We start from the raw sequence: 14,144 nt of genomic DNA, 5'->3' as shown, positions 1-14,144 counted from the left end.
GCAGCGGCCCGGGTTCGACCCCAGCCTGTGGTCCTTTGCTGCATGTCATTACCCCTCTCTCTCTCCCTCCTTCACGCTTAACTGTCCTATCTATAAAGGCAAAAAAATGCCCAAAAAATATCTTAAAAAAAGGAAAAACACTTATGCGTAACATGAAACTGCTTTATTCCATGTTTTCATTGTTTTAATCACCTGTATTTTAAGTGTAATGCATTACTTGTATATATATTATATATATATATATATTACATCTTTGTGTTACTACTTTAAGACACTGAATTGACAAACGGGCAACTCATTATATTACTGAATGATATCACATATTCACTGTACAGAAACAAATGAATAACCTAGTTGTAACCTATCATCTAGTCAACAGCTAATATTTAACCTGGTGGTAAAAAAAAAACAACACATACAGTGCCTTGAAATAAACTCCCTCATCGTATATCACAAATCATAAACAAGGAGACAGAGAGACTCTAAAAATACACATATAAACACAACCTCACACACCTCCTCAATGCTGCGTGTGATGCTATTGGCGCCTAGGATACTGTATATGGTCACCGTGGCAACCCAGAGAGTCACCAACCAACAACAGACTTTCCTTAGATACCTTCCCCATGGGCCTGCAGTCTTGCTCCCCCAACAAACAGAGGTAGAGCTGGATGTCATCAATGAAACACTGGTGTAGTGAAATACAGCAACATGTTTTGGATTCATACGTGACCAATTACTGTATGCTTTTGAGCTGTGATTTATTCATCAGGGCATAAATAAAAAATAAAAACATGCATATGTACATCGAAGCAGTTGCTATGAATCAGCAAGACACTGTGCCTTATTTGTACCGTAACATCCCAGTGATAGAGAATTGTTAGCAGTCACAAAACTTTGCATAGTACCAAACTGATTACACATTGATGACATTAGAAGGGACAGTTCACCCGAAAATCAAAAATGCATATTTACCTCTTACCTGTAGTGCTATTTATCAGTCTAGATTGTTTTGGTGTGAGCTGCTGAGTGTTGGAGATATCAGCTGTAGAAATGTCTGCCTTCTCATGAATACAATGGAATTAGATGGTATTCGGCTTGTGGTGCTCAACGCAGCAAAAAATACATTTGAAAAACTCAACAGCAGTGTCTCTTTTCATAAATCATGACCCAGTTACTCAAGACAATCCACAGACCTTGTTGTGAGCAGTTTCATGTAGGAACTATTTTCTTTCTACCAAACTACACTTGCCAACTGTATCACTGCAAAGAAGGAAGCGTGCATTCACTGCGAGCTCACTGTAATCTTCATCAATGTGTCTGACAACAAACAATTCCACATATCTCTGCAGGTCATTCGGTGTCGTGCTGTGGGAGATGCTGACAGGAGAGGTGCCCTATAAGGACGTGGACTCCTCCGCTATCATCTGGGGAGTGGGCAACAACAGTCTGCATCTGCCTGTACCTGATGGCTGTCCAGACAGCTTCAAACTGCTGCTGAGGCAATGCTGGTGAGTAGAGGGGAGGGGAGGGAAGAAGGAGGCAGAGAGAAATGGAGAAAAGAGGGTTGATATGAAAAAAGAAAGTTGAAGCCTCAGCACTGAGAATTTATTAAATTTGTAAGCTGTAGGAATGCTGAGAGAGTAAAAGTCTATTTTATTAAGAGGAAACTCATTTTAACAGAGGAAAGGTAATTTTCTTCCATGTTTCTTGTAGGGACTCACGAAATAGTAGCTTTAATTGCAATGCTGTCATTTGAATTTTTAATTAATATTTTAACAGCACCATAAATCACATGTATTCATTGAAGGCCCAGTGTGTAGGATTTAGGGGCATATACTTGCAGAAATGGAATATAATATAAAAAGTATGTTTTCTTTAGTGTCTAATCACCTGAAGAAAGAGTGGTGTTTATGTCACCATACAATGAGCCATTAATATCTTCATTGGGAGCAGTCCTCTTATATATATATACATATATAAACTGTTTTATTCAGTGTTTTTGCTGATTTTAATCACCTGGTCCATTTGTTTTGGAGAGGAGGAAACCTCTGTGCATCATTCAGCTCTGTGTAAAAACCTGCTGAATGTCTGGATCTTAAGTTATTAGAGAGAAAAGGTGAGCACACTTTAGCAGCCGCTAGGCTAATGTCGCATCTCTGACAGGTTTTAATCACCTAGGGTCTCATTTATAAAACAATGCGTAGGATCCATACTAAAAATATACATAGACACAAAACCAAAAAATGGTGTGCACAAAAAATACTGGATAATTTCTACAACCAGGCCGTCTCCAAAATGTTCATAAGCATGGGTCAAAGTTTTTCCCATCAAGTCTGTTTTTATAGATCACAAGAGGTGGTGTACGCTTCTTTCAGGCCTCGTTTTGTGCATATGCAATATTTATAAATGAGACCCCTGGTCCATTTGTTTTGTAGAAGAGGAGACATCTGCAGATGATTTAGCTCCTGGTAAAAACCTCCTGAGCAATAAACACCGAAGCTGCTTGCAATCTGCAGTCCTCACCACTAGATGCCACTAAATCCCCCTTGGTTTTACACACTGCTCCTTTAAAGAAAGCGGATTTGACAATAAAAAAGGACAAACTCATTTATTCCGATGAATTACTTAATTCAAATTGTGTTTGAATGAACATTGTTTTCAAGCTTCATTCAAAAACTTAAATAGAAGCTTCAAAAAGACATTCAGTACAGCCCTAGTTTTTTTTTGCATCTCTGACAAAACATTTGTCGAAATTGTCCACAGGAACTGCAAGCCAAGAAACAGGCCTTCATTCCGACAGATTCTCCTGCATCTGGACATCGCCTCAGCAGATATCTTATCGACTCCACAAGAAACCTACTTTCAGTCTCAGGTAAGCTTCCTTTATCTCTGCCAACAGTCAGAAGCTACTTTGATATCCTAGTGACGGGTAAAACTTGATTTAATTACATTTTTAGACAGACAGTTTAGACAGTACAGAGAAAGGCAGAGACAGAAAAGGAGGATGACGTCAAACAGCACCTAATTCACAGTCTTGTTCAAACACTCTATGTGTACAATTAAGAAAAATATGATTAAGAACCATAATTTCTCAAGTCACAGTCTTTCTTGTCAAATAGATATAATAAATAGACATCAGATAAGGTATACATATGCTCTATATGTCTCTTCCTCCTGTCAACTGTGGCCAGTATCTCTAATAGTCATTTTGCTGTCACCCCGCTGCCATTTGTTTCCAGTCTGCTGCAGTAACTGCAGGCAGTGCAGCTGCACCGGGGGCCCCAGGCCTCTCGGGAGCCCTCTAATAATACCTGTCCTCTCAGTCACAACATATTATTGCTTTCTTGGTCTTTGTTCTTTGTCACATGAGAGACATTTTTTGACCTTCTGTATATCAAAGTGTGATGGAGAAGGTCTATGTGATTGAGAGGGAGGGTGTGCCCGTGACAGGGTGGGGGATGGGTGGGGGATCAGGCCAATGACAAATATGTACGACCACTGCGAGCCCACACAGATGAAGGACAGGAGAGGTATAATTGTGTGGAAGATATGTCTTTACTCAGCCGTGCAGAACCACAGATCCATTTATAACTCAAGCGTGTATAATTGTGAGGCACACAAGATTTCTGAATAAGATTTCATTTCCCCTTCGCAACAGCCCACCGCCTCTTCCTTCTTTTATACCTCATGATGCAAAATACAAACCTCTTTTACTCTCTCCACTTATCCTTGATCCTTTATTTCTCCCTGTTCCCCTTCCCCCCCACTGCAGCCCTCCCCAGTTTCTCTCCTCTCTGCCCCATAATGGATTTTTCTTGTGACGTTAGAAAGAAGTATTTCCTGCTGGAGTGTATTGATTGCTTTAATGGTAGGGCGCAGAGAGCAAAGAGAGAGGAGAAAGAGGGGACTGGAGGCATAGAAGAGTGCGCACAAGAGTCCATTAGCTTAATAAGAAGAGCATCATTCATGCACAGAAAGACATACACACACACACAAGTGGTACACGCACATGCATGGACGTGCACACGCTCATATATCAGACTTCCTTTGTCCTTTGATATGACAGGTATCAGATAACAGCTGTCACGCTCCGCTGTGTACAAGAAAATGCTCACGCTGCATCTTTTTTTTGTGCTCATGTCATGTCGGTTCATGTTGAGTTCGCTCCTTGTGTATTGATCATCATCTGACAGCTTAATGGGTTCTGTTTGAAGGATGCACACAAACCCTCAGCCGCTCTGCAAATTAAGAGCTTTTTTACTCTATCAAGGTGCAACAGAGTTTATTCTCAATATTGATATCATTTGTTGTTGATATAATTACTCAAATGAAGTCTAGTCATACTTTATTATCCCAGTGAAACACACAGGAAACGGCAGCAGTTTTGAAAAGCACAGTGCGCACACAGAGTGGATTATCCATTAATCAGAAGGCCAGTGGTTCAATCCCCAGCTCCTGGAGTGCAGCATCTTGAGCAAGATACTGAACCCCAATTTGCTCCTGGTGGCTGTTCCATCGGTGTGTGAGTGTGTTAAAAACTGAGTAGCAGGTGGCACCTTGTATGGTAGCCTCAGCCACCAGTGGATGAATGTGTGTGTAAATGGTTAATGTGACTATACAAGAGTCTGGCGCTATACAGGTGCTGGTCCATTACCATTTACCATGTTTGAATATACTGGGGGGATGTGTCGTTCCCAGCATATATTATAATTACTGCCTTGAGTTAGGGGCTTGAGAGTGGAAGCATTGATCATTGTAGTAGTGGTGGCAGTAGTAATATCAGAAGATGCCATTTGTAGTTTTAAATTATCTGAACCCTTTTAACCACAGACACTCTTTTGCTTGTCGGCATCAATACAGTTTTTATATTGTACCTGTAAAATGGTGAAACATTCAGTGACTGTAAGTCATTAATACGTGCTCTAATGGATCTGTCTCACCAGGCGGAGTGGAGGGACGAGGTGAGGCACCACTTTGAGAAGATCAAATCCGAGGGGACGTGTCTTCACAGGCTGGACGAGGAGCTGATCAAACGACGCAGGGAGGAACTCAGGTTAGCAAAGACATTATAACATGGACGCATAAAGAGGATGAACATCTTGATATATAGATGTGGAGATATATAGAGAATCGCTACACCACTTACAAAGATACAAGGATAAACTAACTATTAATAAACCAAACAATTATGTTAGTAAATAAATGTATTAAAGCCCTTCTCCCTCTCCACACAGACATGCGCTGGACATCAGGGAGCACTACGAGAGGAAGCTGGAGAGAGCCAACAATCTCTACATGGAGCTCAACGCCATCATGCTGCAGCTGGAAATCAAAGAGAAAGAACTGCACAAGTATGAAAATTATCCACTGATTTACAGTACCTATAAACCCCTCGGAAGTTTTCATGCTTTATTGCTTTGCGACATTCAGTCAAAGGGAATTTAATGGGGCTTTTGGCACTGATCAACAGTTAAACAGGTCTCTACAAAGTACTCCAAATTAATTAGAAACATAAAATACAAAATACTTGTTTGCATAAGTATGCCCTTTGCACATTTGGACATTTTCCTAATTTCTCTTTGCCAAAATACTCAACTCCTGTCAGAGTGGAAAGCCTTTTACAAGTCCAGCCAAAGTAACACATGTAAGTCATTTTCTAGTTAGCGTAAAATGTATGGCACTGTAGCAACAGGAAAACTAGGGTTGTAATTATTCAAATACTTTGCACTAATAGCTTTATCCATCAACATTAGTTAAGCAGTGTTTTTGTAATGGGAGAGCAGGGAGAAGGTCATCTGTGATGTGAAATGAGGGGCTATTACACCCAGTCACACAGGGCCACTGCATGTAACAAAGTGCTCTCTTATGCCACACTGAGTATCCATTGACATCCATTAAACAAGTATTGGCTCTGTGTTTAAACATCAGGAGGGAGCAGTCACTGGACAAGAAGTACCCCGGCTGCTTCAAGCACCACAGCTCCAGACAGTCGGCCTCCTCCAACTCCATGGAGAAGCTCATGAAGAAACGCAACGTACCTCAGAAGCTGCCTTCACACAGCAAGAGGTGAGACGGCGAGGAGTTATTTAAATGTGTAGCGTTTATTTGTGGATGTTCTGATCAAGTTGCCCTTGAATATATGTGTGTGCACTCCTCCCACTTTGTTTTGTGACTGCTGCAGCAATTTCCCTCAGGATAAATAGAGTTATGTAGTATCCAAGGCAATGTTAAAGGTGCCAGTCTATAGCTTATTATTGTCAACAAATCCAATGAAGAGACCAACACCAACAATAAATCGAGCCTTCTGACAAGTATTTCTTGTGTTTCCTGTGCAGAAACCACACTGTTGAACTGGGTGCTCACTAGTGCACCAAACCCGCAGTTTGAAATAGGCCCCAATAAATACGCTATTTACTCCTATTAGAGTAATGTTTGCTATAAACAGGGCTGCTGCTGGCCATTTGTGTGCTCAAAGCAAAACTGCTTTGTGGTTCCTCCCCTTCTTTTGGCTTTTTTCCAACGTAGGATATTTAATTAGTAAAAGTAGAAGCAGTAAATAAACATTGAAATTAATTTGCCCCGTCATAGCTTCACATTGGCATCCCCTACATACAACCAACAATTGCAACACCTACACAGACTGAGACCAGGAAGGACAGAGTGCTATCCAAAGTGTTTGTATTTGAGAGGGAGAAAGTGACCGGGGAAATAAAGGTGGAACGTGGACTATTGCATGCAGTGTTTTTGTGCGTTATTAATAACTTACTCAGAATGCTGCTTTGTCACTTTTTGACCCACCTGCCTGAAGCACTGTCCCTGGTACTGAATGAAGCAGAGGAGAGACAGACATATCACATCACTTAGGTTCAGCCATGCTCGCTTTCTGTGACTGTAATGTAAATTGCGGCCCAAATTATATTTGTTTCATCACTGCTGGCAACCAACATCTTTTTGATATGTGGTTAAATTTAGGTAGTGATGTCGGGAGACCAAAATTCAATGTCAGGACAACGTCTGATGCCATCGTTAATTGACGTAGAATACTGATGACAGATGACTTTGATATTTTGTTGGTTTTAAGCTGTGTTGTTAAGTAACCAAAATCCAACGTCTTCCAAATGTCTCATGCCAACATCATCTTGACATAGACTACCACCATTTGGTCGTATGGTATAAAGAACAAACCACAACATCTGCAAAATGTCATGTTAACATCTAGACAACGTGAAATTCTATGTCGTTAGATGTTTTAAATATCATCAACCTGATTTTCATTCAAATCAAAATTGAATGCCTAAGGGACGTAAGAGGTCAACGTCTTTCTGATGTCAGTTTGACGTCTGGTGCCAGCAGAGATTGTAACTATGCACAGAATAATGACAGGGAAATTAAATTTTGGTTAACGAGGGGGAGACAGAGCAGGAGAGCTGCCTAGCATGGACAGAAAGACAGACACATTCTACTTTTCATTCATTCTAATTCATAATTCATTTTATTATTTAACGCAGTTATGTATATCACATTGCCTATAATGGTCTAAATGTGTCTATTGTAGTTTCAATTCAAATTTAAATAGTTCATTATTATGATTACTGAACATTAGCTGTTTTAGTTGCCCCCCTCTAGCACTTGATGCCCTACACACATTCAGTGTTGAGCCTGTACTAATGGGCTTAAGACTTAGTGACACAAATGGGATAAAGGTGTTCAAAGTATTCACAGTGAATTTATTGACAATAACAAAATTAAAGAATATCACCAGCCTTATCCTTCAATTTAAAAAGTGAAGAGTGCACAACATGAACTAGCATCTGTCCGGCAATAAATATATTTAAAAGTTCTTTTTTTCCTCCTGTTTAATATTTGTTCTGTCCCTGTCCTCTCCAGGCCAGACTTACTAAAGTCAGAGGTCATCCTGCCCAAACTGGACTCTTCCATGACCCAGGTCACAATCCCCAACAAGGGCTCTACCTCCCCCGGCCGCTCACGCCGAGGAAAACCCCGCTACAGGAAGGCTGGTAAAGGCAGCAGCGGGGACTTGGCTCAGCTGAAAGCCACACTCTCCTCTTCATTAGCCATGGTCAACGCCACCTCATCTGTTCCCAGCAGCAAGCAGCATCTAGACCCCAGTGCGGCCCTCAGAGGCCTGCAGCACGATCTGCTGCTCAAGAAGATGTACTCCTCAAGCCCGGATCTTATTTCAACCACATTGGAGGCTGAAGGCCGGAGGAAGGGGCAGGTCGGGCCAGGGCTGGACAGAGCGGGCAGCCAGAGCGCCTCAGCTGGGCTGGGGGAGAGCAGAAGGACTGGAGGGCAAGAGGAGGGGCCGGATGTGGGTGTAGGGACTGACGACCTGGCAGAAACACCTCCACGCAGTGACACGCCCAGCGAGGATGCAGCTTCTATCCCGTTCTCCAGTAGCCCTGACTCACCGTGCGGTAGGGGAGCGGCTGCAGGGAGGGCGTCTGTGCTCGGGAACTCCCGTGTTTCTCATGAGGGTGAGGAGAAGGAGGAGGGGACGGTGATCACACGCTCACCAAGGAGTCAGCGCCTCACTCCTGCAGCACTGCTCTACAGGGCAGCAGTCACACGCAGTCAGGTGAGACTTTAACAGCATTGTTTAGGACACAATAAGACAAGGCGGCGTCTAATCCTAGCCCAGTTTCATGAAATCATTTGACTTAAGTTCTGCACCCTCACTGCTAGATGCCACTAAATCTTACACACTGGACCTTTAATTAGCCGTGAGAGGCTGCACTAGTCCAAATCAGCACCTGCAGAGATGTCAAACAAGAGAAAAATGCTGCTGTGATGATTTAATGAATTTGCTGTAATAATTGCCACTAACTAAGTCCAGATAGTCAAAACATTGTGGTCTGTAATTTGCTGAATACAATTGCCACCACTCCATTAGGTACAGTCCTCATTTTTATGCTACAAATACGGATAACACACGCACACAAAAAAACCCACACAGAGTGCGTTGGATGTTTAAGTGGTTAATTACAGGCCACTTAATTAGTGGTTACTGCCACCTGTGCCTTTGTCAGTAGCTGTAGTTGCAACTTCAGTTTTCTGTTTAATGCATTAACTGAAGGTATTTGCATGTTTCATAAGTTAGAGATGAGTGATGGACATGTTTAAGTAGCCAAAGACACTGATGATTCAGTCGTCCCCAAACCTCAGTAACTTTGGCCTCCTCAAAGTGGCACCATGTACGGTTTGTACCTAGGGTGTCTTCAGGGTCGTATCTTACCAGACGGCTCAGGAATCTTGGCAGGAATGAGGGTAGTTAGTGCACACTGAAACAGGGAGTTGCTGGGTTTCATACATGCTGTTAATTTTCTCTACAGAGACGTGGGGTGTCATCAGAGGAAGAGGAAGGAGAAGTGGACAGCGAAGTGGAGTTGCCAAGGAGACGGTACGAGTTGTTAAGCACACTGAATATAATTATTGAAGATCCACTTTATTTACATTTCCATCTGCGCACCCATATAAAACAGTTCATTTTCATCTTCCTAACACAATGAGAAATTTACATTTTAAACACGTGTGGGCGTGCAGGGCTTTTAGGATCGCAGTATGTGAATATTAGCAGCACACAATGAAGTGTGATCCTTATATTTATAATATAATGCCACATGTGGCTGAAGAGACAGAAACGAAAGCATTGTTGTAACTTAAAGTGGTATTTTTCAACCTGAACTTGTTTTTCGATCTAAGCAACTCCTTGGAACAACAATTTTTGGAACTGGCCCAGTAGTGAGGGGGAGCGCTGCAGCCACGGCCGCAAAACTGGCTGCAGTTTAACCACTCAGGGCAGGTGCACCCATTCAGTTTACGTCCATTAAAAGTGCTTGTTTTTGCCATTAACAGGCTCAGATTGTAATAATGAGAAATTAAATTTCACTTGTTCCAGTCTGTTTTGTGTCCAAGGAGAAATGTCATTGAAATCTCACATGATTTGACTTAATGCAGGAAGAAAAAAATGGAGAGGAGTGCCAGGAAGAGTATGTTGTGTTGAAGTACAGAGAGCATATCTAAGTCTTATCTAAACTAACTTAAGTGTCAATGTCATCTTTTTTCATCCGTCATTTCTCTCTTTAAATGCAGAAACACCATTAAAAATAGAGAATGTTTGTTAATATACTGTATTTTTCTCTTTCCTATTGCATTACCAGGCGTCCCGTGAGCATGAGCAAGTGCCAGTCCCTGTCCACCTTCAGCTCAGAGAACTTGTCGGTCTCAGACGGCGAGGAGGGAAACACCACCGACCACTCCCACAGTGGCACACCGGATGTCGTCAGCACCAACACGGACGAGCGTCTGGACGACAAGAGCGACGACTTACTGTCTCAGGGCTCGGAGATTCCCGCCGACCCGTCTGACCCGACCCAGCTGGGCTCTGACGGGCTGTCTGAGAAGGAAGCTATTCTTAGACAAGTCAAGACCCAGCTCGCTAGTAACGACCATAATTACGAGGTAGGCAGCAGAGAGCGAATAAAAGGGGAATGCATGATATGGATTAATATATAGGGACATAGAGATATTACTAATAGATACTAAGATGCAGATAAAAGATCAGGATCGAAATTTTGTGGTCAGAATGATGCTTGTATATCAGTTACTCACCCTGTGTTGTTTTGGAGGCTAGTAAAAAGTGCATTACAGTAGTTGTCGGCTTGAAATAAAGGCAATCAGTTTCTTGGCATCTTTTTCATTCAGAAATGGTCGTACCTTATGTACAAATGATCATTTTGTGGGTGAAGTACTTCCTTTAAAGACTCTCTTACTGTTCTAACTCAGATGATTTGTGTTTTTGCTTCACACCAGGGCCTGTATGACGACTCAGACTGTGACAGCGCAGAGCTGGATCACTCAGGCAGTGCAGAGCCCAGCCAACCACCAGCCAACTGGTGAAAATCTGACACCTCAACCTACTCAAAACTCCTGCCGATCTGGCCTGTGAATGTTTCTTTTATTCTGAAAGACAGAGTCATGATCGGGGACATTGCAGAGAGGCCTGTATCCGTTATCACAAGCAGGAACATAAAACAAATCCTCAGTGAGTGTTGTCAAATCCTGGGGAAAAAACACAGGCAGAAAATCCCATTTCATTTGAGATAAATGCATCACAGTGATGTGAAACTGAATTGGGGCACTAGCCGAGCTGACGGAGCAGCAGCCGCCACAGCAGCTGGCCCAAGATCAGCTTTGCAAAAACACCTCAGCGTCAGAAGCCTCGGTCAAAGAGGTCATCCACAGGACTGTCATTAATGTCTCTCGTCATCTTCCATGTCAATATTTTTACCTCCGTTAGGAAAATGTGTCATGTTACGTTACATTGTGTCATATGAGAACATCTAAGATCCTATCAGGGTGTCATTATATTTTATGTCTTTATTGTCAACATCACCAGGACTGTCGCTGATGTTGCTGCTTGCACTTACTTTATGAAATGATGTCCTCGTGATCATTGTGTCATATTGCATTTCCACTCAAAACGTTATGCACTGACTAATTTATTCTTATTTTACAGTGGATTCATTGACATTCTTTACAAAAAAATACAATGTTTACATTTTTTATTTATATTTATGTCATGGATTACGTTTCCATTTTCTACTCCTGTGTTTTAATATCAGTGTAAATATGTGATGTAAAATGAACAAATTTTTAAAATGTGAGATTGTATAATTTAAAGGTGCTGATGTTTCTAATTAGGTGGCGCTATTCTATTTGAACCTCAAAAAAGCTTATGGTAGGAGGATGTACTGTAGCTGCTGTTTATGTCCGAGCATCGAAACACAGATATAAAGAGGAACGTGTGAACAAAGAAAAAGCAATATGTCTGCTCTGGTACAGCTGAGTTCATTCAGGACTGATGGGCTTTTTTTATTAGTATTGCAGTGTTTACTGTATTAAAACGCAATACCAGTTTGAAAATCCCTCTCTGAGCATCTAGGGGTGTATATAGCATCAGAAAAGCATGCCTGTGATAAAGTACAATGTTTGTGACTCAGATCAAAATGAAATATTAGATCCATGCAACAGGAGAAAGACTGTAGATTTCTGACAGCGACTGAAGGTACATGGATGACAGGGACACAAAACACCAAAATGGATCTCAGAATAACTGAGAATCATCACATTCATGGTTTTCTGCTTTCTCTCAGTTCTGCCACATAATGTTTGCAGTGTACCAGCACAGAGGAGCTGATTAGTGTTTAGATTATTTTGGGGAAAACTTAACGATGTGGCTCATTTAGTCAAACATCCTTTTCTCGTGTTGTTTTAGTACGTACATCACAGAGAAATCACAGGTTTATCTGTGGCAGGAGACTTCAGCTCAGTGTTGTAGTACTTAATATCATACTTAGTCTCGAGACCACTTTTTGAAGGCAGCGGTTGGACCAAGTCATTGTTATGCAAGACCCAAGTCAAGACATGCAAGTCACGAGTCAAGTCCTAAATCAAGACTGGCAAGTTCCAAGTCATAAAGTTTGAGTCTTGAGTCCTCAACAAGTCATAATGTACTCTTCACAAAATGTAATGCCATTTTAACAAAGAAATAACATATCTAGTATATATATATATATATATATATATATATATATACACACACACACACAATATACAAAAAATGACTACTACTACTTGTTTTGCTTACTCCAGTACTTTTTTTTAAAATTGACCACCACATAGTTTTTTGTACATGAACAGAATTATCTTTGGTATTATTTTTACTAACTAGCGCTCAGTAAAATAACTTCTCCAACGTTCTCTCCTGCAGCTTGATTGGATGCTGTATATATAAAAAAAAAAAAAAGGGTTGATCTGGGATTTAAGTGTCAACTTGCTGGGAATGAGTAGCGTTTAGTTAATTGATTCAGAAAATGAAGGGAATCACAACACACTTTTTAAACAACATACTTTTTAATCTTTGGATCTGGGCAAAGTATCAAGTATTTTAAAGTCATATGGCTCAAGACCAAGTGAAGTCACTAATCATTGGTGTTTAAATTCAAGTGGAGTAACAAGTGTTTTTTGATTTTGTCTAGTCTAAAGTCATCAAATTTGTGACTAGAGTCATTCTTGTTAGACTCGTGACTCATCTGTTTGAAGTTCTCATTGTGGACTCAACCACATTTTTACTCAGTCTTGGACAAAGAGGACTGGGAATTTTATTTCAAGACCAGTCAAGACCAAAACTGCGAGGATATCACTCAATTGCCTGTGCAAAAATGGTGTGATAGATAAAGCTTAATTCCATTTTGGAGATCAATTTGAGGAGTGCCTATGGGTTTGCATGTTCCACTCTCTACGTGTGTAATGCAATGCAGAACTCTGGTCTGTTTTTGGTCTCGTCTCAGTCTCAATACACTCTGGTCCTGGTCATGACTTGGTCTCGGTTTAGATGGTCTTGACTACAGCACTGATTTAGCTTAGTCAATAATGCTGAAAAAAAAAGGGAACTTTTATTCCCCCTTTCCACTCGTAAAATCAGTTTCTACCTAAAAATGAGGGCTGTGATGTCATGACTGTTTTCCCTCAAAACAGCAGATTAATCCAGATAGTGAAGCTTTACAAGCCCATAATGCGGTTCCTCCTTTTCCAGACAGCTCACTGACATTTTCAGCAGCTAAAATTTTGGCCACCAGATGTTCATCTTACATTAATGTGTAAGGGCTCTCTCATAACAGACATACAACTCTGGTTTTGATGTACTTAATGTCCCTTGACGTGCTTTCTTATACACACGTGGTTCAATTTGACTGCACAACAGCACATTGCATCCTGTTCCATTAATTTATGACTAATCAGGTCCCACTCAATAAGCTACAAATGGCAGCTTCTGTTTCTTATTTATCTGGTGTTAAACTTTCAATTTTTAAAGCATTTTAAACTGATTGTGCCCCCAAGATTTGAAGCTAGAGATTCTCCTGCAGGAAAAAATGTTGCCAAAAAGCAAAACTACTGCCCTCTAGTGTCTCGAATGTGGAGGTACTTGTGTTCCCCCAATGATGCTGATTGCAACAACCCTGTATAAACTGAAACGTTTGCTTTTTATATCACTGTACCTGTACAATAAATATATTTAAGAAACAATTTAAAATAAAATCAAACATGAAAATCCTTAA

At 41.1% G+C, this 14,144-nt stretch overlaps 1 protein-coding gene across 2 annotated transcripts in view; it reads left to right on the top strand.

Moving 5' to 3' along the window:
• The window catches only part of LOC125900135 (mitogen-activated protein kinase kinase kinase 12-like), a 36,748-nt gene extending 22,621 nt beyond the window's left edge, over window positions 1-14,127 (top strand). For both annotated transcript variants that reach the window (XM_049595070.1, XM_049594976.1), the window contains exons 6-14: window positions 1,353-1,511; window positions 2,767-2,875; window positions 4,947-5,056; window positions 5,238-5,354; window positions 5,932-6,069; window positions 7,891-8,602; window positions 9,357-9,424; window positions 10,185-10,485; window positions 10,837-14,127. In XM_049595070.1, the coding sequence (XP_049451027.1) occupies window positions 1,353-1,511; window positions 2,767-2,875; window positions 4,947-5,056; window positions 5,238-5,354; window positions 5,932-6,069; window positions 7,891-8,602; window positions 9,357-9,424; window positions 10,185-10,485; window positions 10,837-10,923 (1,801 nt within the window). In that variant the 3' untranslated portion in view covers window positions 10,924-14,127. The remainder of the gene's footprint in view (window positions 1-1,352; window positions 1,512-2,766; window positions 2,876-4,946; window positions 5,057-5,237; window positions 5,355-5,931; window positions 6,070-7,890; window positions 8,603-9,356; window positions 9,425-10,184; window positions 10,486-10,836) is intronic.
• Window positions 14,128-14,144: the final 17 nt, after the last annotated feature.

Source organism: Epinephelus fuscoguttatus, linkage group LG1 (genome assembly GCF_011397635.1).
Source record: "Epinephelus fuscoguttatus linkage group LG1, E.fuscoguttatus.final_Chr_v1".
NCBI classification, from domain to species: Eukaryota; Metazoa; Chordata; class Actinopteri; order Perciformes; family Serranidae; genus Epinephelus; species Epinephelus fuscoguttatus.
This window is presented reverse-complemented; position numbering and strand designations above follow the sequence as displayed.